Source organism: Chrysemys picta, chromosome 13, assembly GCF_011386835.1.
Source record: "Chrysemys picta bellii isolate R12L10 chromosome 13, ASM1138683v2, whole genome shotgun sequence".
Lineage (NCBI taxonomy): Eukaryota > Metazoa > Chordata > Testudines > Emydidae > Chrysemys > Chrysemys picta.
Window position 1 is genome coordinate 18,276,418 of NC_088803.1, and position 26,970 is coordinate 18,303,387.

Sequence of the window (26,970 nt, forward strand, 5' to 3'; positions counted from 1 at the left end):
GCCATTCTTATCTTCTTATGTAGGATTACTGGGTTCTATTCCCAGCTCTCAGAGGGCAGTGGGGTCTAGTGATTAGAGCAGGGCTGGTGGTAGCAGTCAGGACTCCTGGGCTCTATTCTGAGCAATGGGGAAGAGGTTGACACTGGCCTTGAAAGCACAGAGAAATACTGGAAAACCATAACATGTTTCCAGCACCATACTTAAGTGGTCAGTGGTTTATATTCTTCCTATCCCCAGTCTCATACAACAAGACAATGATTTCTTTTGCCTGTATCTGGCTTTATTGCATTTAGGGAGCACAGAGAAACAGAGAAAAAAAAAGTGAAGCAAATGACCAATAACACTTAATCTTGACATATATGAGGATTGCTCATGATCAGCCTGAATACACAATACAAGAACATGAAACTGATTAATATTTCTTAATTAAAGGATAGGTTTTTAGATGGCCGCCATGTGACAGCAGGGATAACAAGATGGGGAAGGGCCAGCTATACAGTAGTGGCCACTAGGAACAGCAGAGGGTGAGGGGCAGGGAAGGGGCAGCTATACTGTATAATGGGCACTAGGGGGCAGCAGAGGGTGGAGATTGGGAAGGGGCGGCTATACTGTATAATGGTCATTAGGGGCAACAGAGGGTGGGGTGGGGAAGGGGAGGCTATACAGTATAATGGGCACAGGGGCAGCGGTGGTTGAGGGGTGAAAACACGTATACCATCTTACTAGTGTTTAGAGGTGGGTGAGGAGCCAGGTGCCGTGGCCAATGTGGAAGGGACAGAGCAGGGTTAGTGCAAGCAGCAGGGTCCCCCTCTTGCCTTCCACACCCTGGCTGGGTCCTAAATGTGCCTCACAAATTTCACAGGGAGTCCATTCAAGCAGGCGAGGACAATCTTGTTTTTGCCACTGAGTCCGTTGAAAGAGAAGGTCCCCAAGTTAAATGTGCAGGTGGTGATTGTGAACTCCTTCTTGCTCTTGCGTTTGAAGCCCCCAACGGGTATGCCATCTGCTTTGCAGACGGCATTGATAGTGCTGATGGGCGCATGGATGAAGGTGTTGGTGTACTTCCAGAATACGCCCCGGTCCCACATCATCATGTTGCAGTAGACTTTGTTGTTGATGGCTTCGTTCTTGGGGTTGTTCACGTGCTGTCTCCGGAATATGTCATTCAGCAGATTCCATGGATCCCCGCTGGACAGGGCCAGGCAGGCGACCAGCAAAGCGAGGGGCAGCAGGAGAGCTGGGCAGGGTCCCTTCAGAGCCATGGCTGTGTCTGTCACTGGATCGACCTGCAATGGGGGTAAGGGGGAAGATGGATGGAGGCAGCATGGGGCAGGGCTCTGTCTTCTCCATGGAACTCCACCCATTACCTCCTCCCACTCCCATGATCCCCTCCCACCCCACTCTGTCCCCAGAGCCCCTTCACATCCAATAATTCCTGCACCATTCTGTGCCAGGTTTTGCACAGACCCTGACCAAGATCCACCCTCTCATCCTCTAACCACTATTCATAGAATCATAGAATCATAGAATATCAGGGTTGGAAGGGACCTCAGGAGGTCATCTAGTCCAACCCCCTGTCAAAGCAGGACCAATCCCCAACTAAATCATCCCAGCCAGGACTTTGTCAAGCCTGAACTTAAAAACCTCTAAGGAAGGAGATTCCACCACTTCCCTAGGTAACCCATTCCAGTGCTTCACCACCCTCCTAGTGAAAAAGTTTTTCCTTATATCCAACCTAAACCTACCCCACTGCAACTTGAGACCATTACTCCTCATTTTATCATCTGGTACCACTGAGAACAGTCTAGATCCATTCTCTTTGGAACCCCCTTTCAGGTAGTTGAAAGCAGCTATCAAATCCCCCCTCATTCTTCTCTTCTGCAGACTAAACAATCCCAGTTCCCTCAGGCTCTCCTCATAAGTCATGTGTTCCAGCCCCCTAATCATTTTTGTTGCCGTCCGCTGGACTCTTTCCAATATTTTCACCCAGACCCATGGATAGACCCCAGGTGTCCTGAGTCTTAGAGGCAGACTGATATTGCCCTGCCCCTGTGCCATGTGTAACTCACCCCCAACTTAGTCCAGCCGCCCCCCGCCCCAGCCTTGTTCTGTATCCAAGACTTCACACTTTTGTTTGCTATGTAGATGCATCCTGAGTCCTGACTTACTGGCACTCCATACCTGTTGTCAGAGAGATGGATCCTGGTGTCTGCCAAGCTGAACCTCACCTTGATCCTCCCTCCCATCTTGGCGTATGTTATATAGAGCTCAACCAGACATGGAGGGGGAGGAGTTGGACGAGGAAGTCTAATAAGCAATTGGATTAGCATGATTTCCTGACAGCTTGCAATTAAAAGCAGTGGCCCAGCAGTCAGGGCATAGGTGGAGAACAAACAGCATGTGTCCTGCCAGAGAGGCGGACTCCACAAAAACATCTAAAGGTGTGTCTACCCAGCAAGCAAAGGTTTGATTGTAGAGCAGGTGGGCAGAGACATTCCAGCTTTAATCGTTAGTGTGGGTAAGGATAGTGGGCGGCACAGACTTCACTGAAGGATAGCTGCTCCAATGCCAGCTCACCAGCGACCTGGGGTACCAGCTCTGGTTGCCAGCCTGTGCTAAACCTATGCTACTTTGTTCCCACTGTTATTATTACTCATGTTAGCTAGAATAAAACTAATGTAGGAACGCACACCCGTGCCGCAGTCACACTTTTGTTTGCTGTGTAGTTGCACCCTGAGTCCTGACCCACTGTACCTTCCTCATCCAAGCCTAGCCTAGAAACTCACAGCTCTTCCAATGCTCCCCAGTCCTGAACTACAGCCCTCAGCTAGCCCAGCTCTGGATTCTGTTGTAGTCATTCAGATGGAAAACATGGTCGCAAAGTGTCAAAGGTGTTAATGTGCCTCTATCACAGGCCACCGTTAAACAGATTTAAACACGGTTCGGGGTTTGGTATCCAGCCTGCTCAGTCCCATGGCGAACACATCATTAAAAGTTCTTAAAGAGACAGAAAAAGAGAGGAATCACAGTCAATTCTTTATATTTCAGATGTTTTCAGTAAGGCTTTCATTTTAATAGCCTCCCTTTCTTCCATTTCCCTTTAACTGGACAGTTTTAGAAGGAACGTCTCCCCCTCCCCCATCCCAAAGTCTCCAAAGTGGTAAGAATGTCCTTTAGGAAAAAGAAAAGAAGTTAGCTGAGATGGGCTGGAGCAGCTGCTGTTATAGTTCTTTTTTCTAGAAGACAACACAAGACAAACACACAAAACAGGACAGCAAGAAAGGGAATTGCAAAGAGAGAAAATGCAGCTTCTGTCTCTAGTGTTGGCTCTCCTTTGTAGCTATGCAGCTGAAGAAACACAGGCCTGGCATCACGGTCTGATCAGTCACTCAGAGACCTGGCAAACTGGTACCCGCATCGGGTTGTGTAGGACACAGGCTCACAGCAGTGTTGCCAAATATCCAGTCTTGGCCGGCTAAGTCGGACTCTTATTAGATAGAAAGACAAAGGAGAGGGATAGGAAAGAGAAGAACTAAGGTAGAGAATGAAAAGGATACATGATCGGGGGGAGACAAAATCTCATCTCGCAGGTGTGGCTGAGACTTAGACGGAACTGGTTGAGGTGGGTGGCCATGTCATCTGGGTCCCTCTCTCTGTTGCCTGGTTTGGTCAAGATGTCTCGTGGGATTAGGATGAAGGAGGCCCAGGGGTGTCATGCTGGATTCCATGGTTCCAGGAGATGGCCACTGTGGCAGCCATGATGGTAAAGCTCGCTCCTTCCCCTGCATTCAGTCGGTAATTGTTGCATTTTCTTCCTCTCCTCTCTCAATTTATCTCCCAAACTGGTCTTTTTCAAGGACCTCAAAGGGAGGGATGGATGGAACAGCCCCCCCGCCTCATTGTTTTGGTCACCATTTAGGACTAATTTATGACACACTAGTTTTGGTCCATTGATTTCTGGTCCCACACTTCTTGTGTTTGATCTTAATACAGGGTCTTGAGTTATATTGGGAGGCCATTTTGTTTGGACTAACTCGGTCTTTCGGTCACAATTTGCACCTTTCCCAATCTACTCTTATTGTTCTATGTGACTGGACATTTCATCAATTTTTGCTCTTCACAGCTGATCTTATAATCAGGGTAAATTTAAAGGTCCATTTACCATGCTTCTTCCACACACAGTTCTGCCGGTGCCCCTCAATCCTGACTTGCAACCACCCTGAAAAGTGCCTAAGGGAATTGGATGCCATGAAAATAAGAGAAACTGGGTGTCTACATTGCTTTGGTGAATTGCTGGTGTCAATAAAGGAAGAGAAGAAAGTAGCCTGCACCACTGGATCAAATGCCCCTAGCACAAATTAAATGTGGCCACAGCAAGACTTGAAGCCCACACCACCCAATTGCCAGAACGAGCGTTTGAACCACTGAGTAATGGAACCGTAAACATCTGTTGTTGGCAGAATATCACAATAGGTGATGGGCTGATGTAAATTGCACATGCTGACATCTAAGTGATGCATTATTCTTTCTCTGCAGGATAAGAGTGATTCTCTGAAGGAAGAAGAACCCCCATTGGATGTCTGCTCTTTTTATGAGGAGCAGAAATGTTCCTGTGGAATTTTAATAACGAAAGGAGAGTGAGATGGGGAAGGACACTGTGGAAGAGATGGACAGATGAGCAGAGTAAATTACATTTTCTTGGGACCAAGGAACATTCAAAGCGATGCACTAAGGGACACAAGACCGAAGCACATCACATGAAGCAACAAGGGGCACTGCCAAAGCTCTGACTCACACAAGCAAGAAGCATAACTGCACACAACACAAACTCACCGCCAAAAGATCTAAACAGACACAGAAGGGAGAGGAGGCATGCAAGATGCACTCAAGCAAGAAGCACATATGCACAAAACACACACACAAGAAATATAACATGAGACATACAAGACTTCCATAAACAAGGGACTCAAATACACAGTATACAAACAAACAGAAGGCAAAACATGAAACATGCAAGACTGACTCATACAAATACACACATGAGCCTATACATGGAAAGATGTCTCACACACACACACACACACACACACACACAGAGTTTTGTGATTTCCTTATTGTTCATTGATTACCAGTAGAAAGGGGCTTACATTGGTAAAACTTATTGCCTTCAATAGAAAGGAATCAGCTATACTGGTATAAAGCCTGGTTTTACTATTATATCTGAATCCACAGTAATAGAAGTACTGGCATAATAGTAAAATTGGTACAGATACTGCTCTCTGTTTATCCATCCCCAAACACACCTGTCTCTCTCTCTCCCTCCCTCCCTCTCTTTCTCTCTCCACCAGTCCCTCCCTGTACACACCCATATTCCTCTTTATCTACTAACATTTTTTCCCATCCCACTGTAGGAGTCTCTGAAGACTAGTAGTTACTCTTGGCCCATGGGAAGTTGTTATTGCCAAGAGAATTCCTGGCAGGTAGTTCTGATGGCACTGCCAAACTAGGGAAGAGGCCACCACGTATAATTAACATATAGATTGGGAGTCAAAGGCCCATCTTTCCTTGCATTCTTAAAAGCTTCCAAACTAGCTAATGTCCTAGTTTCACTAAGGAGGTCATATTCCACGTTCAGCCAATAGTTCTTCTATTTGGAGGAAGTAACCAGGGGCACATCCATTTTAGACTTGATTCTGACCAATGGGGGAGAATTGATTGTGAATGTGAAGGTAGAAGGCAATGTGGGTGAAAGTGATCACGAAAAGGTAGATTTCATGGTTCTCAGGAAAGGAAGGAGTGAGATAAGACAATGGAAACTTGGAGAACTGGTAGGTAAAGTCCCATGGGAAGAAATTCTAAGAGATACAGGATTTCAGAAGAGCTGGCAGTTTCTCAAGGAAACAAACTATCCCAGTGCGAAGGAATGCTAGGAAGAATAGTAACTGGCCAATATGGCTCCATTGGGAGCTCTTTAATGACCTGAAAATCAAAAAAAGAATCCTACAAAATAGGGGGGAAATGAATGAATTGATAAGGAGGAGTACAAAAGAATAGCTCAAGCATATAGGGACAAAATCTGAAATGCTCAGGTACAAAATAAGTTAGCAAGGGACATAAAAGGCAATAAGAAGAGGTTCTTTAAATAATTAGGAGCAAGCAAAAAATGAAGGAAATTGTAGGTCCTCTACTTAGCAGGGAAGGAGAGCTAATAACTGATTACATCAAAAAGGTGGAGGTGTTTAATCCCTATTTGCTTCAGTTTTCATTAGAATGGTTAATGGTGATCAGATACTCAACTTAATTAATATTAACAAGAAGGAGAAAGGAACACAAGCCCACAGGTTAAAGAATATCTAGGTAAATTAAAAGTATTAAATTTGGCAGGATTGAATTAATCCTAGAGTACTTAAGGAACTAGCTGAAGCTATCTCAGAACTGTTAGCAAGGATCTGCAATAACTCATGAAGGAAGGGTAAGGTCCCAGAGCACTGGAGAATGGAAACCATAGTAACTATTGTTTTAAAAAAGGGAAGAAAGAGGACCCAAGTATCAGGGGGTAGCCGGGTTAGTCTGTATCTACAAAAACAACAAGGAGTCTGGTGGCGCCTTAAAGACTAACACTTAAAGACTATATAATGCTTATATATTATATATTATATAATGCCTGCATCTGTAACTTTCACTCTATGCATCCGAAGAAGTGAGGTTTTTACTCACGAAAGCTTATGCCCAAATAAATCTGTTAGTCTTTAAGGTGCCACCAGACTCCTTGTTGTTTTTAAAGAGGACCCAGGGAATTATAGACCAGTCAGTCTAACTTTGATACCTGGAAAGAGTCTGGAACAAATTATTAAACAATCAATTTGTAGGCACATAGAGGATAATAGAGTTAAAAGGAATAGCCAGCATGGATTGGTCAAGAACAAATCATGTCAAACCAACCTAATTTCCTTCTTTGACCAGGGCTACTGCCCAAGTGGAAGCATAATATATCTTGATATTAATTAGGATTTTGTCACAGTCCCACATGACTTTCTCATAAGCAAACTAGGGAAATATGGTATAAATTAAATTAATATGAGGTGGGTGCAGAACTTGTTGAAAGACTGTACTCAAAGAGTAGTTATCAATGGTTCACTGTCACACTGGGAGAGCATATCTAGTGGGTACTGCAGGGGTCAGTCCTGGGTCTGCTACTACTCAATATTTTTACTAATGACCTGGTGTCATAACTACAAAGGGAAGGGTAACAGCCCTCCTGTGTACAGTACTATAAAATCCCTCCTGGCCAGAGACTCCAAAATCCTTTTACCTGTAAAGGGTTAAGAAGCTCACGTAACCTGGCTGACATCTGACCCAAAGGACCAATAAGGGGACAAGATACTTTCAAATCTTGGTGGGGGGAAGGCTTCTGTTTGTGCTCTTTGTTTTGGGGGTTGTTCGCTCTTGGGACTGAGAGGGACCAGACATCAATCCAGGCTCTCCAAATCTTTCTGAACAGGTCTCTCAGATTTCCAACTTGTAAGTAAACAGCCAGGCAAGGTGTGTTAGTTTTTATCTTTGTTTTCTCAACTTGCAAATGTACCTTTTTGCTAGAGTGTTTATCTCTGTTTGCTGTAACTTTGAACCTAAGGCTAGAGGGGATTCCTCTGGGCTCTTTAAGTTTGATTACCCTGTAAAGTTAGTTTCCATCCTGATTTTACAGAGATGATTTTTACCTTTTTCTTTAATTAAAAGCCTTCTTTTTAAGAACCTGATTGACTTTTCCTTGTTTTTAGATCCAAGGGGGTTGGATCTTGATCCACCAGGAGTTGGTGGGAGGTAGGAGGAGGGATGGTTAATTTCTCCTTGTTTTAAGATCTAAGGGGTTTGGATCTGTATTCACCAGGGAATTGTGAAGAGTCTCTCAAGGCTACCCAGGGAAGGGAATTAGCACATTTGGGAGTGGTGGCAGCGGACCAGATCTAAGCTGGTAGTTAAGCTTAGAAGTTTTCATGCAGGCCCCCACATTTGTACCCTAAAGTTCAGAGTGGGGAAGCAGCCTTGACATGGTGGCAGAGCGGTGGGATCATTTTAAACCAAAAGCCAGTAAGATTTTCTTTTCTTCTTTCTAGCTGCTTGGAAAGCAGAGCTGTAGGTAGAGGCATATCTTATCTCTCCTTGCCTGAAGGCAGAGGTGATAAGTTTTTTTAACAAGGGTCTTTGGCCTTGTCTACACTACGAGAGTAGTTCGATTTTACTTGCATCGAATTTTTGTAATCGATATTGCAAAGTCGAACGTGTGTGTCCACACTAAGGACAGTAATTCGACTTTGTGCGTCCACACTAACGGTGATAGCGTCGACATTCGAAGCGGTGCACTGTGGTCAGCTATCCCACAGTTCCCGCAGTCCCCTCTGCCCATTGGAATTCTGGGTGTAGCCGGCAATGCCTTCTGGGTAACAAAATGAGTCGAGGGTGCTTTTGGGAAACTGTCGTCATCCGTCCATCACTCCCGCCCTCCCTCCCTGAAAGCGCCGGCGGGAAAACAGTTCGCGCGCTTTTCCAGTCATTGACAGCGCGGACGCCACTGTACTCCGAGCATGGAGCCCGCTGCGACCATCGCTGCAGTTGTGGCCGCTCTCAACGTCTCGCAGCTTATCATAAAGGTTTCCCTGAGGCAGATGCAGAAAAGTCAGGCAAGGAGGCTACGGCACCGCGGTGATGTCCTGAAGTCTGAGAGTAGCACAGACCTGTCAGAAAGCAGGCGACCCAGCGCCGAGGACATCACAGTGGCAATGGGTCATGTTGATGCCGTGGAACGGCGATTCTGGGCACGGGAGACAAGCACTGAGTGGTGGGACCGCATAGTGCTGCAGGTCTGGGATGAATCCCAGTGGCTGCGAAACTTTCGCATGCGGAAGGGAACTTTCCTGGAACTTTGTGAGTTGCTGTCCCCTGCCCTGAAGCGCAGTGACACCCGGTTGCGAGCTGCACTGAGTGTACAGAAGCGAGTGGCCATAGCCCTGTGGAAGCTTGCAACGCCAGACAGCTACCGGTCAGTCGCGAACCAGTTTGGGGTGGGCAAATCTACCGTGGGGGTTGTTGTGATGCAAGTAGCGAAGGCAATCGTTGATGTACTGCTGCCAAAGGTAGTGACCCTGGGAAACGTGGAGGCGATCATAGATGGCTTCGCAGCGATGGGATTCCCAAACTGCGGTGGGGCCATAGATGGAACTCACATCCCTATCCTGGCACCGGACCACCAGGCCACCCAGTACATTAACCGAAAGGGATACTTTTCCATGGTGCTGCAAGCACTGGTGGACCACAGGGGACGTTTTACCAACATCTACGTGGGATGGCCGGGCAAGGTTCATGACGCTCGTGTTTTCAGGAACTCTGGTCTGTTTAGACGGCTGCAACAAGGTATTTACTTCCCGGACCACAAAATAACTGTTGGGGATGTGGAGATGCCTATAGTCATCCTCGGGGACCCAGCCTACCCGCTAATGCCCTGGCTCATGAAGCCCTATACTGGCGCCCTGGACACTGAAAAAGAACTCTTCAACTACCGGCTGAGCAAGTGCAGAATGGTGGTGGAGTGTGCTTTTGGCCGTCTCAAGGGGAGATGGAGAAGCTTACTGACTCGCTGTGATCTCAGCGAAACCAATATCCCCATTGTTATAGCAGCTTGCTGTGTGCTCCACAATCTCTGTGAGAGCAAGGGGGAGACCTTTATGGCGGGGTGGGAGGTTGAGGAAAATAGCCTGGCTGGTGATTACTCACAGCCAGACAGCCGGGCGATTAGAAGAGACCAGCGGGAAGCGCTGTGCATCCGGGAGGCTTTGAAAGCAAAGTTCCTGAGTGAGCAGGGTAACCTGTGATTTTATAGTTTGTGTACTGAGAAGCTAAACCTGCCCCCGTTTCTTTACCCAGGTAATGTTGACTATCCTATCCAGTTACATACCCCCTTCACCCCCCCTCCAACACACGTGTCGAAATAAAAATAGTTCTACTTTGTTAAAGCACACCGTTTTCTTTAATACTGTTTTAGCGGGAATTTTTTAAAACTGGGACGCAGACTGTGGTGCGGGGCGGGTCTAGTGTTGTGATGCGAATGCAGCTTCTAAACTCAAGGATTGACAGGCTCCGCTGCGGTGGGATGCTTGTTTCAACGGAGCCTGTCACCCCTCCTGATCGGGACTGTGTGTATGGGAGGTCTATTTGACTTTGTGGCAGGGGGAGGACGGTTACAGATCCCATGCTGTGTGGCTCTGTGATCCTGTCTAAGGACCGGCGCTTAAGATCTGTAACTGCCCTCCCCCGCCACAAAGTCACAGAGCAACCCACCCCCCCCAACATTACATCAAAACAACCTCCCAGACTAACCGGGGCAACTAGTCACTGCATCACTGCACTGTGTATGTGCCCTGCTGCTGTGCCTGCCCCCGACTATGTACCCTGCCAAAGGAGACTGTCCTGTCCAATTTCCAACCCCCTTTCCCCTCCTCCTCCAAAAGAACATGATTGAAACAGTAGTTAACAGAAACGAATTTTTTATTATCAACTACACATGGCATTGGGAGGTGAAACTTGGACGTGGGCTTGTGTCAGGCGGGAAGGAAAGAACTTTTCAAATTTTGGGAAATGAGAGCCTTCTGCTACTAGAGCTCTCTGCAGGGGTGGAGTGAGAGTTAGCAGGGACTCTGCCGCCTCTCCTTCTTTGCACTTTGGGTGAGGTGGGTATGGGACTTGGTGGCGGGGGAGGGCGGTTAGAGATGGACTGCAGCGGGGCTCTGTCCTCCTGCCTCCGTTCCTGCAGAACATCCACAAGGCGCCGGAGCGTGTCCGTTTGCTCCCTCAGTAGTCCAAGCAGCGTTTGAGTCGCCTGCTGGTCTTCCTGCCGCCACCTCTCCTCCCGATCCATGTTGGCTTGGTGCATTCGGGTCAAGTTCTCCCGCCACTGGGTCTGCTGTGCTGCCTGGGCTTGGGAAGAGGCCATAAGCTCAGAGAACATGTCCTCCCGTGTCCTCTTCTTCCTACGCCTAATCCGCGCTAGCCTCTGGGAGTGTGATTCCAGGCTAGGTTGTGAGACAGTCGCAGACGGGGCTGTGGAAATGGGAAAAAGGGAGTGAATTCCTCTGAAAGATAAATGTAGTTGTGAACAAAGAACATAGTCTTTCTCTGTGAACAAGACCATGCACAGCACCTTTCACATGCGCACTCAGCACAAGGTCGAATTCTCGGCCTTCGCATTCTGTGCCTGGGGTCTTGAACAGCACATTTGAGAAGCGAGGCAGCACAACGGAATTTCTGTTGCAGGCAGACATGGTAAGCCGTACACTTGTGGCAGTTTAAAACTTTTATATTACCACTGGCCTCATTTCACATTTAAATCAATGTCAGTCCCTGCTGCCAGCAATCCGGCAAGCGGGAACTCTGCCCCTGTCCCACCCCCTCGCGGCTGTCCCCGGGAATGATCCCTTTCGGCTGCCCCTCTCCCGCCTCCACCGCGTGGCTGCAAACCAGCGGTGACAGTTCTGTAAAGGAACGGGAAAGCAGTCCCAACACTAACATTCCCCTACCTAATTAAAAGCAGGTCACCATGGCCGACATCACCCTGATGAGGATCTCCGAGAGCGACAAAGAGAGAATGCTCCGGGAAAGCCTCCAAAGACCAGGGCCGTATGCCGCCCTGCTGTGCAGAGCAATGATCCCCGAGTACCTGATAATCTCGTGGCGCGGCAACGTGTCGTACTTCGGAGGACCCAATAAGGCCGCTCTCCCCAAGAACCTCATGCAACGGCTTTCAAGTTACCTCCAGGAGAGCTTCATCGAGATGTCCCAGGAGGATTACTGCTCTATCCCCGCACATATAGACCGCATTTTACTGTAGCTGCAGTAGCAGGGAATACACAGTAGAGCGGCTTGTGCAGGACAATCACTGAAAACCGGACATTGCTAGATTTCTTTTCAAAACTTGCACTGCCCCTTACTAAACCGTTAAGCGCCTAGGGCACACTAATCATGAACAACCCATTCTTTTAATTGTTAATATTCCTGTTTTGTTAAAAATAAATGTTTAGATGTTTACAACACTTACTGGCTGATCCTTCACCAGATTCTGTGTCCGGGGTAATGGCTGGGGACGCTTCGTAGGGGATCTCTGTAAGGGTGATGAAGAGATCCTGGCTGTCGGGGAAATCAGCGTTGTGAGAGCTGCCAACTGCCTCGCCCTCCTCATCTCCTTCCTCATCTTCCCCGTCCCCTAACATGTCTGAGGAACCGGCCGTGGACAGTATCCCATCCTCAGAGTCCACGGTCACTGGTGGGGTAGTGGTGGCGGCAGCACCGAGGATGGAATGCAGTGCCTCGTAGAAACGGGATGTCTGGGGATGGGATCCGGAGCGTCCGTTTGCCTCTTTGGTCTTCTGGTAGCCTTGTCTCAGCTCCTTGATTTTCACGCGGCACTGCGTTGCATCCCGGCTGTATCCTCTCTCTGCCATGTCTTTAGAGATCTTCTCGTAGATCTTTGCATTCCTTCTTTTGGATCGCAGCTCGGAAAGCACGGACTCATCGCCCCACACAGCGATGAGATCCAAGACTTCACGATCAGTCCATGCTGGGGCTCTCTTTCTATTCCCAGACTGCACGGCCATCACTGCTGGAGAGCTCTGCATCGTTGCCAGTGCTGCTGTGCTCGCCACGATGTCCAGACAGGAAATGAGATTCAAACTGGCCAGACAGGAAAAGGAATTCAAATTCAAATTTTCCCGGGGCTTTTCCTGTGTGGCTGGTCAGAGCATCCGAGCTCGCACTGCTGTCCAGAGCGTCAACAGAGTGGTGCACTGTGGGATAGCTCCCGGAGCTATTAGCGTCGATTTCCATCCACACCTAGCCTAATTCGACATGGCCATGTCGAATTTAGCGCTACTCCCCTCGTCGGGGAGGAGTACAGAAGTCGAATTAAAGAGACCTCTATGTCGAACTAAATAGCATCGCAGTGTGGACGGGTGCAGGGTTAATTCGATTTAACGGCGCTAACTTCGACATAAACGCCTAGTGTAGACCAGGCCTTTGTTAAGAGAAGGAGTCAAGCTGTGAGCAAACAGCTGGCAAAAAGAATTTACAAGCTGAATTGTTTTTTTTTTTCTTTCTATATCTCGGGGATAGCTAGTTAGAAAGTCTCTATTGCCTGAGCTGAGTGTATCCCAGTTTCAGTCAACTGCAGAGGGGGGTGGCCCAGCACAAGAAAACAGGAAAATGACTACCAAAGAAGTAGCTAACAAACTAGAACTGGCCAGACTAGAAGCAGAAGAAAATGAAAAAAAACATCAGAGACTGCTTCAATTAAAAAAACTCAAGAAAGAAGCTGAAGAGAAAGCCAAAGAGGAGGCCCACAAGAGAGCTATGGAGCTGAAAGAAAAAGAGATGGAGGAGAGGGAAAAAGAGAGGAAGCATGACTTGGAATTAGCAAGGGCTAGGCCGGATATACCAGCCAATCCTAGCAACACCTCTCCAGGTACCACTTCCCATCCCAGAAAATTCCCCACCTACGAAGGTAGTCGATGATACTGAGGCCTTCTTAGAAAATTTTGAAAGGGCCTGCCTTAGGTACAGCATCACTACAGACCAGTACATGGTAGAGCTGAGGCCGCAGCTCAGTGGACCCTTAGCAGAGGTGGCGGCTGAAATGCCTAAGGAACACATGAACAGTTATGAACTTTTTAAAAACAAGGCCAGAATCAGAATGGGGCTAACACCCGAGCATGCCCATTGGCGGTTCAGAGCTCTAAGGTGGAAACCAGACGTGTCATTTACCCGACATGCCTACCACATTGACAAAAATGGTGATGCCTGGGTATCAGGAGCAAATGTTAAATCTCTGGAAGATCTGGTTTTCCTAGTAAAAATGGAGCAGTTTTTAGAGGGTGTTCCTAAGGAAATAGAAAGGTACATCCTAGATAGGAAGCCCAAAACTGTAACCGAGGCGGGGGAGATTGGAGCCAAATGGGTGGAGGTGGCAGAAAAGAAAAAAACTAGTAGCAGTTGGAGCGAATATCAGAAGGGGCAACCCAAAACAAAACCTTACCACCGGGGACAACCCAAGGCCCCACCCACATTCCAAGGGAAACCCCAGACGCCTTCTCACTCCACCATACCAGTCTCCACCAACCAACATCGCCCCGGTGATACCTTAGCAGGGCGATGTTTTAAATGTAATGAACTGGGACATATAAAGGCTCACTGCCCCAAGAACCCCAACCGATTACAGTTCATTACACCACAATCACACCAAAGATCCCCAGACCCAGATGCCTCTCTCATACCCTCGGAGCGAAGGGAAACCTTGAGAGTGGGCGGAAAGAAGGTTATCGCTTGGAGGGACACTGGGGCACAAGTGTCAACTATCCACCAATCCCTAGTGGACCCCAAACTCATCAACGCGGAGGCTCCAGTGACAATTCAACCCTTCATGTCACAGTCTGTAACCTTGCCTACAGCCAAGTTGCATGTTCAGTACAAGGGCTGGTCAAGAATGTGGACTTTTGCAGTCTATGACAATTATCCCATCCCCATGCTGCTGGGGGAAGACTTGGCCAATCAAGTGAAGTTAGCCAAGAGGGTGGGAATAGTCACCCACAGCCAGGCTAAGCAAGCCTCCACCCCCATCCCTGTTCCTGAGCTGTCTCCCAGGGCCCCGTCTGTGTTACCAGACACCCAGCCAAAGGTGGTGGAACCGGATCCCCTGCCAACGACTGCAACAGCCGTAGTGGATCCAATCCCAGAGACCCAACCAAAGCCAGTCCCAGAACCGGAACTGGCAATGCAACCACTGAGTCCAGCGCTTGCAAACCTGTCTACAACTCCAACGCCAGAGGGCACCAGCAAGCCTAAACTGGCAGAAGCAGCATATAACCCTACCCAAGAGGCTCAGCCAGAGCCTGAAATACAACATAGTGCACCAGTGGACAGCGGTTCACAGTCAATGGAAACAGCCCCAGCTCCTGCATTGCTTCCAGAGGGACCAAGCCCAAGTCCACAGTGCAAGGAAGAACTGACGTCTCCAGCATCAAGGGAATAGTTCCAGGCCAAGCAGGAAGCAGATGACAGCCTTCAGAAAGCTTGGGTGGCGGCACGGAGCACCCCACCGCCTCTCAGCTCTTCTAACCGATCCCGGTTTGTGGTAGAACAAGGACTTTTATACAAGGAGACTCTTTCTGGTGGGCACCAGGAAGACTGGCATCCTCAAAGACAGTTGGTAGTTCCCACTAAGTATCGGGTAAAGCTCTTGAGCTTAGTCCATGATCATCCCAGTGGCCATTCTGGGGTGAACAAAACCAAAGACCGGTTGGGGAAGTCCTTCCACTGGGAGGGAATGGGCAAGGACATTGCTAATTATGTCCGGTCTTGTGAGGTGTGCCAACGAGTGGGAAAGTCCCAAGACCAGGTCAAAGCCCCTCTCCAGCCACTACCCATAATTGAGGTCCCATTTCAGCAAGTAGCTGTGGATATTCTGGGTCCTTTCCCAAAGAAGACCCCCAGAGGAAAGCAGTACATACTGACTTTCATGGATTTTGCTACCCGATGGCCGGAAGCAGTACCCTTAAGCAACACCAGGGTTAAAAGTGTGTGCCAGGCATTAGCAGACATTTTTGCCAGGGTAGGTTGGCCCTCCGACATCCTTACAGATTTGGGAACTAATTTCCTGGCAGGGATGATGAAAAACCTGTGGGAAGCTCATGGGGTGAATCACTTGGTTGCCACCCCTTACCACCATCAAACCAATGGCCTGGTGGAGAGGTTTAATGGAACTTTGGGGACCATGATACGTAAATTCGTAAATGAACACTCCAATGATTGGGACATAGTGTTGCAGCAGTTGCTTTTTGCCTACAGGGCTGTACCACATCCCGGTTTAGGGTTTTCACCATTTGAACTTGTGTATGGCCGTGAGGTTAAGGGGCCATTACAGTTGGTGAAGCAGCAATGGGAGGGGTTTACGCCTTCTCCAGGAACTAACATTCTAGACTTTGTAAGCAACCTACAAAGCACCCTCCAACACTCTTTAGCTCTTGCTAAAGAAAACCTAAAGGATGCTCAGGAAGAGCAAAAGGCCTGGTATGATAAACATTCCAGAGAATGGTCCTTCAAAGTAGGAGACCGAGTCATGGTCTTAAAGGCGCTCCAGGCCCATAAAATGGAAGCATTGTGAGAAGGACCATTCACGGTCCAGGAGCGCCTAGGAGCTGTTAACTATCTCATAGCATCCCCCACCTCCAACATAAAGCCTAAGGTATACCATGTTAATTCTCTTAAGCCCTTTTATTCCAGAGAATTAAAGGTTTCCCAGTTTACAGCCCAGGAAACAGATAACGCGGAGTGGCCTGAAGGTGTCTATTATGAAGCAAAAAGTAATGGTGGCGTGTAAGAGGTGAACCTCTCCAAGACCCTTGGACGTCTGCAGCGGCAGCATATCAAGGAGCTGTGCACTAGCTTTGCGCCAATGTTCTCAGCCACCCCAGGACGGACCGAACGGGCATACCACTCCATTGACACAGGTAATGCTCACCCAATTAGAATCCCACGCTACCGGGAGTCACCTCATGCCCAAACTGCTATAAACAGGGAGATCCAGGAAATGCTACAAATGGGTATAATCCACCCCTCTAAGAGTGCATGGGCATCTACAGTGGTTCTAGTTCCCAAACCAGATGGGGAAATACGCTTTTGCGTGGACTACCGTAAGCTAAATGCTGTAACTCGTCCTGACAACTATCCAATGCCATGTACAGATGAGCTATTGGAGAAATTGGGACATGCCCAATTCACCTCTACCTTAGACTTAACCAAGGGGTACTGGCAAGTACCACTAGATGAACCCACTAAGGAAAGGTCAGCCTTCGTCACCCAGGCCGGGGTGTATGAATTTAATGTACTTCCTTTCGGGTTGCGAAATGCACCTGCCACCTTCCAAAGACTTGTAGATGGTCTCCTAGCGGGATTGGGAGAATCTGAAGTTACCTACCTTGATGATGTGGCCATTTTTTCTGATTCATGGGCAGAATACGCAGAGCACCTGGAAAAAGTCTTCAAGCGCATCCGACAGGCAGGACTAACTGTTAAAGCTAAAAAGTGTCAAATAGGCCAAAACAGAGTGACTTATCTGGGGCACCAGGTGGGTCAAGGAACTATAAATCCCCTACAGGCCAAAGTGGATGCTATCCAAAAGTGGCCGGTTCCAAAGTCAAAGAAACAGGTCCAATCCTTCTTAGGCTTGGCCGGATATTATAGGCGATTTGTACCATGCTACAGCCAAATCGCTGCCCCACTGACAGACCTAACCAGAAAGAAACAGCCAAATGCAGTTCGGTGGACTGATGAGTGTCAAAAGGCCTTTAACCAGCTTAAGGCGACACTCATGTCTGACCCTGTGCTAAGGGCCCCAGACTTTGACAAACCGTTCCTAGTAACCACAGATGCGTCCGAGCGGGGCGTGGGAGCAGTTTTAATGCAGGAAGGACCAGATCAAGAATTTCATCCTGTTGTGTTTCTCAGCAAGAAACTGTCTGAGAGGGAAAGCCACTGGTCAATCAGCGAAAAGGAATGCTACGCCATTGTGTACGCGCTGGAAAAGCTACGCCCATATGTTTGGGGACGGCGTTTCCAACTACAAAGAGACCATGCTGCGCTACAGTGGCTTCATACCACCAAGGGGAATAACAAAAAACTTCTTTGGTGGAATTTAGCTCTCCAAGATTTCGATTTTGAAATACAACACATTTCAGGAGCTTCTAACAAAGTGGCTGATGCACTCTCCCGGGAAAGTTTCCCAGAATCAACTGGTTAAACATTGTTCTTGGAATGTGGAACATATTGTTAGTTTTTATATAATCAGTAGTATGTCTAAAGGTGCATGTGTCTTATTAACTCTGTTTTCTCCTAAAGCTCCAGGAAGAAATCACAGCCAATGTGGAACCGGCTGTCCAACACTATCTGTGATTTGGGGGGGCGTGTCATAACTATAAAGGGAAGGGTAACAGCCCTCCTGTGTACAGTACTGTCAAGGCTGTATCCCCACTTTGAACTTTAGGGTACAAATGTAGGGGCCTGCATGAAAACTTTTAAGCTTAACTACCAGCTTAGCTCTGGTCCGCTGCCACCATCCCAAGGCTAATTTCCTTCCCTGGGTAGCCTTGAGAGACCTTCACCAATTCCCTGGTGAATACAGATCCAAACCCCTTGGATCTTAAAACAAGGAGAAATTAACCATTCCCCTCCTTCCTCCCACCAACTCCTGGTGAATACAGTTCCAACCCCCCTGGGATCTAAAACAAGGAGAAATTAACCATTCCCCCTCCTTCCTCCCACCAACTCCTGGTGAATACAGTTCCAACCCCCCTGGGATCTAAAACAAGGAGAAATTAACCATCCCCCCTCCTTTCTTCCACCAACTCCTGGTGAATACAGATTCAACCCCCTTGGATTTAAAACAAGGAGAAATTAACCATTCCCCTCCTTCCTCTCACCAACTTTTGGTGAATCAAGATCCAAACCCCTTGGATCTTAAAACAAGGAAAAATCAATCAGGTTCTTAAAAAGAAGGCTTTTAATTAAAGAAAAAGGTAAAAATTATCTTTGTAAAATCAGTATGGAAATTAACCTTACAGGGTAATTAAACTTAAAGAGCTCAGAGGACTCCCCTCTAGTCTTAGGTTCAAAGTTACAGCAAACAGAGATAAACACTCTAGCAAAAAGGTACATTTACAAGTTGAGAAAATGAAGATAAAAACTAACACGCCTTGCCTGGCTATTTACTTACAAGTTTGAAATAGGAGAGACTTGTTCAGAAAGATGTGAAGAACCTGGATTGATGTCTGGTCCTCTCAGTCCCGAGAGCGAACACACTCCCAAACAAAGAACACAAACAAAAGCCTTCCCACCCTCAAGATTTGAAAGTATCTTGTCCCCTTATTGGTCCTTTGGGTCAGATGCCAGCCAGGTTACCTGAGTTTTTTAACCCTTTACAGGGAAAAGGATTTTGGAGTCTTTGGCCAGGAGGGATTTTATAGTACTGTACACAGGACAGCTGTTACCCTTCCCTTTATAGTTATGACTTTTGTTTGTGTTCTTTGTTTGGGAGTGTGTCCCTAATACCCAGGGAAGAGAATTAGCACATTTGGGAGTGGTGGAAGCGGACCAGATCTAAGCTGGTAGTTAAGCTTAGAATTTTTCATGCAGGCCCCCACATTTGTACCCTAAAGTTCAGAGTGGGGAAGCAGCCTTGATACCTGGGTAATGGAGTGGAGAGTAAGCTTATAAAATTTGCAGATTACACTAAGCTGGGAGGGGTTGAAGTACTTATAATTTAAAACAACCTTGACAAATTGGAGAAATGGCCTGAAATCATTGAGTTGAAATTCAATAAAGACAAGTGCAGTGTACTTCATTTAGGGTACGTCTTCATTACCCGCCTTATCGGCGGGTAGCGATCGATTTATCGGGGTTCGATATATCGCATCTCGTTAAGACGCGATATATCAATCCCCGAACACGCTCCCCGTCGACTCCGGAACTCCACCAGAGTGAGCGGTAGTAGCGGAGTCGACGGGGGAGCCGCGGCTGTCGATGCCGCGCGGTGTGGACCCCAGGTAAGTCAATCTAAGGTACTTCGACTTCAGCTACGTTATTCACGTAAGCTGAAGTTGCGTATCTTAGATTGATCCCCCCCCAGTGTAGACCAGCCCTTAGAAAGGGAAAATTAACTGCAGAATTAGAAAGTGGGGAATAACTGGCTAGTTGCCAGTATGACTGCTGAAAAGGATTGGGGAACTATAGTAGATTACAAATGGAATATGAGTTAACAATGTGATGCAATTGCCGACAAGGATAATATCATTCTGGGGTGTATTGACAGGATTGTTGTACGTAGGACTCTGGAGGGAATTGATCCACTCTACTTGGCACTAGGGAGGGCTCAGTTAGAGCACTGTGTCCAATTCTGGATTCCGCACCTTAGGAAAGATGTGGATAAATTGGAGCACATCCAGAGGAGGGAGGGATAGCTCAGTGGTTTGAGCATTGGTCTGCTAAACCTAGGGTTGTGAGTTCAATCTTTGAGGGGGCCACTTAGGGATCTAGGACAAAATCAGTACTTGGTCCTGTTAGTGAAGGCAGGGGGCTGGACTCAACCTTTCAAGGTTTCTTCCAGTTCTAGGAGATAGGATATCTCCATAAATAAAATATAATAATAATAACAAAAGGGTTAAAAAAACCGACCTATGAGGACAGGTTAAAAAAACCTGGGCCTATTTAATCTTAAGGGGTGGGGTGGAGCTTACTTGCCTAATGTATGCCTTATTTGTCTTGCTTCAACTTGCAGCTATTTGATTGAGTTATACCTTTGTTTGCTAGATTGAATATCCTTTACCAAATATTTGTTCACCATGTATGCTCTTATCAATTGGATTCAAGTCACCACTTAACCTTCTCTTTGTTAAGCTAAATTAATTGAGCTCCTTGAGTCGATCACTATAAGGCATTTTTCTATCTTGTAATAATTCTCAAGGCTCTTCTCTGAACCATCTAGAGGTGGACATAGTACTCCACCAGCCATTGCACTAGTCCCAAACACAGAAGTAAAATAACCTCTTCACTCCTATTTGCATTAGAACTGTTGACCAATATGTTGCACGGGGAGATCATGTTTAGCTGATTATCCACCACAACTCCCACGCCTCAGCATATCATTGTTCTAGCAAAGCAGAGTCACTGAATATTAATGACTTCTGGTTGTCCTTCTTCATGACAGGTTTTGGGAGATACGTGACCAGTTCTTGCTTCCAAATGGCTGATTCAACACATGGTGAAGGTTGCAGTTGGACATAGAGTTCATACAATCACTCAGAATTCATAAGGTTCATATAGATTCCACAAGCTGTCACCTGGGCAAGTATGGAATATCTTTCCCCTAGTGGGAAGTTGCTGTCAGTTAAAATTGTCATATGCATTCAAACAGGGTAGGGACTGGTTGTTAGATTAATATATTTCAAGGCTACAGGGCCCCCTAACAATGCGGTATTCTGATCTCCTGCATAAGAAAGACCAGAGAACCTCCCCCAGGGATTCTGCATCAAGCCCAGAACTTCTGCCTGAACATGAGCATAACTTTTAGAAAGACACTGAGGGTTGCTCTAAAATGATAAAGGGACCTCTAGCTCCTTTGGTAAATTGTTCCAATGGCTAATTTCCTTTCCTATTAAAAATGTGCAGTTTCTCTGTACATTGAATTTATCCATCTTTGGCTCCCAACCATTGGATCACAGTCTGCCTTTGCTAGACTAAAGTATCACCTACTCTCAATAAATACCTGTCCATACAGGTATTTATAGACTGTGATAACTCACCTCTCAGCTTTCTCATTATTAGGCCAAGAGAAGAGAAGAAGCTGCTGCTTAAACATCTAGCTATAATGTGTACAATGAAATCTAGGAGGAATTGCTGGGGGGAAGCGGGAGGGGGAGGGGAAGGACAAATGCCAGAGGTCTCAGGCTGCCACTAGCAAAATGTCCTTGGAGTTTCTCGAAAGTATGGGGAAAATTCTCCACAAGTGTTACACTCTGTTCAGGATAATTCTATATTTGATTTCATTCTGATGAATATAAATGAATTTGGTCACCAAACTAAGAGAAAAAAAAAAGATCCGCAGTTTGATGCAGATCTAGGTTGTGAAGAGAGCTGTTGGCCAGTTTGCTTGGGGTTTTTTTTCCGTACAAAAAATGTTGATTTTGCAGCAAAGAACCAAAAAAAAGTGCATTTCACAAAAAAACAAACACAAACACAAAATCACTAGTCATGAAATGAGCATGAAGTGGTCGGGCTGACCTGCTTTGCTGCACACAGAGCTTTGCCAATTCCTGTTAGGGCTGACCCACAACCTCCTGCTATGCCACATCTGGGTTCCTCTTTCCCAGCTCTGCTGGTGCCCCTCAATCCCTGGCCTACAGCACTGTCCCCTCCCCTCCCCAAGCAGTGCTGAACTTTAATGATGACCATGCTGCCTCTGGCGCCAGCTTAACAGGTTCAGGTGTGACACCGTGTCCATTGTGCCAAGAGCAACAGTATCTGGGGCATCCGGAACAGCCCATTGTGCACCCATGGTGCTGAATAGGGTGCTGCACACTGACTGGATGGTTGCTCTTTTCACTTATGCTCCCTTAAGGTCTTCTCAAGCTGCATAGCGCTGACCCAGAGGTCATTGACTGGCTCAAGACTAAAGAATCTGGAAGCAATGAAAATTAGGGGAAACTAACCATCTACATCTCTTTGGTGATTTGAAGATTGCAGATAGCACACACACTGCAGTGCAGTGCAGTGCAGTTTACAACAAATAAATTAACCCAGTATAAAAGCTGGACATCAGAGACAAATACAGGGTAGGTAATAGGTAAAAAAATAGCTGAAGGTTTAAAGCTGAAGTGCAAGAAGCCTACAGGGTTGGGCCTGCTGGATATTTAGCTTAGCCAAATTAGGCTTTAGGCTTTAATATAAATTGGTTATATTACAAAGATAAGTTAGTGACTAATACATTTGCTGAGCTTGTGTCCACGTTTGTATGCTGATGTTTTGAAAAATGACATGAAAAATGAGTTTGGATAATGTGCCTAGGAGAGATCAGTAGGCACCACAAGATGGCCACTGGTAACCAGAATGTTAGAGACTTCCTTAAGGAAGCACATGTTACTATGGTGATAAGGTGATGTAAATGTTAATAAGTTGAAAGAAGAACTATCCGAGTGACCTATCAGGTGAAGAGTCCCCCAGTGATATCAGGGACACACTCCTAAAGATGGACAGGACAGGAGGGGTTTAATCTCAAGCATATTAATGAGCTTTGGTGGGTGTACATGTAACAGGCAGATGGATGGAGGTAATCGATTCCTGAAAGTCATCTTTTCCTGACCCTCAACTGGAGCCAGCTGCCACACTCCAGGGTTCCTCATGGATATGTGAGTATGAAAGACTTTGAAATACTAGTGTTGGACATTTTGTGCTTTCTAACTATTGCAGTCTCTGTGACAGTTATATAAATTGGGATTTCTCACATGGTCCTCAAGTCTCCAATAGTAATGCTAGCCCACATGGTGGTGTTCACCCTAATGTTCTAAATCTTGGCCTAGCCATGGAGACTGGACTTTTGTCTAATGCTAAAGTTTAAAAGGTGTTATCAGTATTGTTCAATACCATAACCAATAAAGGCTACAACAGGAAGAAAGGAGCTTAGCCATCTTCCAGGAGATCTAACTTCTCCAGCACAAATTAAAAATGGCACCAAAATGACTTGCACTCAGAACCCCCTAATTAACAAAACTACTTAACTACTACTTTAAGCACTGAATTAGCAATGATGAAAGCTGATGTAATGACATATATGACAAATCCTGGCATCTAAGTGATAACTTATTCTTTTCCTGAAGTATAAGAGTAATTATCTGAAGGAAAAAGAACTCCCATTGGATGTCATTGGGTGTCTGCCCTATTTCTGATGGACAGAAATGTGCCCTTGGAATTTTAAAAATGAAGGAGAGAGAGATGGGGAAAGACAAACTAAGAGAGAGAGAGAGGACTTGAGATTTCATAGGGAACAAGTTGGGTTGAAGTTTTGGCTTGATCTCCCATTGGCACTAGGCAAGGGAAGGAAGGTGATATGTGGAAAGAGACACTCAGAGAAATGCACTCGGATACACACACAAGATACAAAGGAAATAATATTGGAGACCAAAAACACTCTGAATGACACAAGTGAGAGGCACAACCGCACAAAGCACAAACACATTGACAACAGATACAAACACACACACAAGCTGGAAGAGGAGACACGCAAAATGCTCCCAACCCAGAAAACACAGACACACACAAGAAACATCCCATGAGACACACAAGACTCACATAAGCAAGGGATTTAACTGAATAAAACACACACACAAGGCAAAACATGAAACACACAAGACTCACACAAACACACACAACACAAACACACAGACAAGCCCAAGCATGAGACATGGAAACAAACACAAACATTTTGGATTTTCCTTTTTGGCATGTGAATACTAGTAGAAAGGTGCTTATATGGGTATAGCTTGTTGCCATCAACAGAAAGGAGTATGTTATACTGGTATAATGCCTGGTTATGTTGGTATATCTGAATCCAGGGACTGCAAGAGAATAATAGCTAAATCAATATAAAAACTACTCTCTGTTTATCTAGAGAGGGGGAGGGCTAGCTCAGTGGTTTGAGCATTGGCCTGCTAAACCTAGGGTTGTGAGTTGAATCCCTGAGGGGGCCACTTAGGAATCTGAGGCAAAATCAGTACTTGGTCTTGCTAGTGAAGGCAGGGGGCTGGACTCAATGACCTTCAAGGTCCTTTCTAGTTCTAGGAGATGGGTTATCTCCATTAATTTATTTATTTTATTTTATCTCCATACACAATCATCTGTCTCTCTATCCATTTATCCCTATAAACATTCAACTCTCTCTCTCTCCATCCATCTATCTCTGTACACACCCTTCTCTTTCTCTCTCTCTACTTATATTTGTGCCCATCCCATAGAATGAGTCTCTGAAGATTGGAAAATGCTACAGGAGCGTGGGAATTTGTTATTGCCTTGAGCATTCCTGGCATGTAGACTGATGGAGCCGCCAAATTGGGGTTGAGGCCACCAGGGATAATTACCATGCAGAATGGGAGCCTTGAGCCCATATTTCCTTGTATTCCAAAAAGCTCCTGAAGTAGCTAATGTCCTAATTTTGTTTAGGAGTCATGGGGGTCCCTGTTCAGCTGGTATCTCTTCTATGTGTAGTAAGTAATCAGGAGCACAGCCATTGTAGACTTGATTCTGACCAACAGGGGGGACTTTATTGTGAATGTGAAGATGGAAGGCAATACGAGTGAAGGTGATCATGAAATTATATATGATTTTAAGGAAAGGAAGGAGTGAGAACAGCAGAATAAGGACAGTAGACATCAGAAAAGCCGACTTTAACAAACTCAGAGAACTGATAGATAACATCCCATGGGAAGAAAATAAAAGGAATCAATAAAGGAGTTCAGGAGAGCTGGACGTTTTTCAAGGAAACAATATAAAGGGCAAACCCACAAACTATCCCAAGGCAAAGGAATGTTAGGAAGAATATTAAAAGGCCAATATTGCTCCATCAGGAGCTCTTTAATGACCTGAAAATCAACAAGGATTCCTAGAAAATGTGGAAACATGGATGAATTGCTAAGGAGGAGTACAAAAAAATAGCACAAGCATGTGGTGACAAAATCCAAAAAGCTAAGACAGAAAATGAGTCACATCTGGCAAGGAACATAAAAGGTAATAAGGCAAGGTTCCAGAAATACATTAGGAGCAAGAGAAAGATGAAGACAATTGTAGATCCTCTACTTAGTGGGGATGGAGAGCTAATAACTGATGACATCAAGAAGGCGGATATGTTTAATGTCTTTTTTGCTTGTCTTCACTAAAAAGGTTAATGGTGACCAGATACTGATTACACTTAATATTAACAACAAGGAGAAAGGAAGGCTAGCAAAACTAGGGAAAGAACAGGTTAAAGAATACTTAAGTAAGTTAGATATATACAAGCTGTTGAGGCCTGATGAAATTTGCCCTAGAGTACTTAAGGAATTAGCTGAAGTAATCTTGAAATGATTAGCAATTATCTTCAAGAACTCCTGGAGGATGGGAGAGGTCCCAGAGGACGGGAGATGAGCAAACATAGTATCTGCCTTTAAAAAGGGAGCAAAGAGGACTCACTTCGATACCTGGAAAGATACTGGAACAAATTGTTAAATAATCAGTTTATAAGCACTAGAGGATAATAGGGTTATAAGGAATAGCCCGCATGGATTTGTCAAGAACGAACCATACCAAACCAACCTAATTTCCCTCTTTGACAGAGTTACTGAGCTACTGGATAGGGTGGAAGTAGCCGACATGATATATCTTTATTTTAGTAAGTCTTTTGACACAGTCCCACATGACTTTCTCATAAGCAAACTAGGAAAATGTGCTCTGGATGAAATTTCAATAAGGTGGGTGCACAACTGGTTGAAAGATCATACTCAAAGAGTAGTTACCAATGATTTGCTGGTGTATCTAATGGGATCCTGCAGAGTTTAGTCCTGGGTCTGGTGTTATTCAATATTTTAATGAATGACCATGGTAATGGAGTGGAGAGTATGCTTATAAAATTTGTGTATGACACCAAGCTGGGAGGGGTTGCAAGCACTTTGGAGGACAGAATTAGAATTCAAAATTACCTTGACAAAAATGGAGAATTGGTCTGAAATCAACAAGATGAAATTTAATAAAGACAAGTGCAAAGTACTTTCCTTAGGGAGGAAAAATCAAATGCACAACTACAAAATGGGGAATAGCTGGCTGGGTGTTAATACTGTTGAAGAGGATCTGCGGGTTATAGTGGATAATTAATTGAATATGAGTCAACAACGTGATGCAGTTGCATAAAAGGCTAATATTCTGGGGCATATTAACAGGAGAGTTGTATGTGGGAGGTAATTGGCACTGGTGAGGTCCCAGCTGGAGTACTGTGTCCCATTCTGGGCACTACATTTTAAGAAAAATGTGGATAAATTGGAGAGAGTTCAGAGGAGAGCAGCAAAAAGGGATAAAAGATTTAGAAAAGTTGAGCTATGAGGAAAGGTTAAAATGAATGGGCATGTTCAGCCTTGAGGGAAGAAGACTAAAGGGGGAACCTGAAAAACTTTCTAACTCTAAAGGTAGTTAAGCTGAGGAAGAGAGGTTGAGGATTCCATGTCATTGGAGGATTATAAGAACAGGTTGAACAAACACCTGTCAGGGATGGTCTAGGTTTCTTGGTCCTGTCTCAGCACAGGGGGCTGGACCTGCTGAGCTCTTACTTGTCAATGATGGTGTGCCTGCAAGGGGGGCCGTGATACC

The 26,970-nt window shown here is 46.0% G+C and overlaps 2 protein-coding genes across 2 annotated transcripts in view; both read right to left on the minus strand.

Annotated features, from left to right (window-relative positions):
- Nucleotides 1–299: 299 nt before the first annotated feature.
- Nucleotides 300–26,970, minus strand: part of LOC122173202 (ribonuclease-like) — a 34,035-nt gene continuing 7,364 nt past the window's right edge. The window contains exon 2 of the mRNA XM_042847181.2: nucleotides 300–1,286. Coding sequence (XP_042703115.1) covers nucleotides 837–1,262 — 426 coding nt within the window. The 5' untranslated portion in view covers nucleotides 1,263–1,286 and the 3' untranslated portion in view covers nucleotides 300–836. The remainder of the gene's footprint in view (nucleotides 1,287–26,970) is intronic.
- LOC135975272 (uncharacterized) lies at nucleotides 10,522–13,057 on the minus strand. Its single transcript, XM_065565568.1, has 2 exons — nucleotides 12,086–13,057; nucleotides 10,522–11,091 (listed from the first exon to the last, which is right to left on the minus strand). The coding sequence occupies exons 1-2, from the start codon at nucleotides 12,660–12,662 to the stop codon at nucleotides 10,616–10,618; spliced, it is 1,053 nt and encodes a 350-aa protein (XP_065421640.1). The 5' UTR covers nucleotides 12,663–13,057; the 3' UTR covers nucleotides 10,522–10,615.

Bases quoted from the DNA above. Each gene is read 5' to 3' on its own strand.
- LOC135975272 (XM_065565568.1), bottom strand. From the start codon at position 12,662: ATGCAGAGCTCTCCAGCAGTGATGGCCGTGCAGTCTGGGAATAGAAAG. The intron at 11,092-12,085 runs GTAAGTGTTGTA...CCATTTCCACAG, and splicing joins ATCTGGTGAAGGATCAGCCA to CCCCGTCTGCGACTGTCTCA.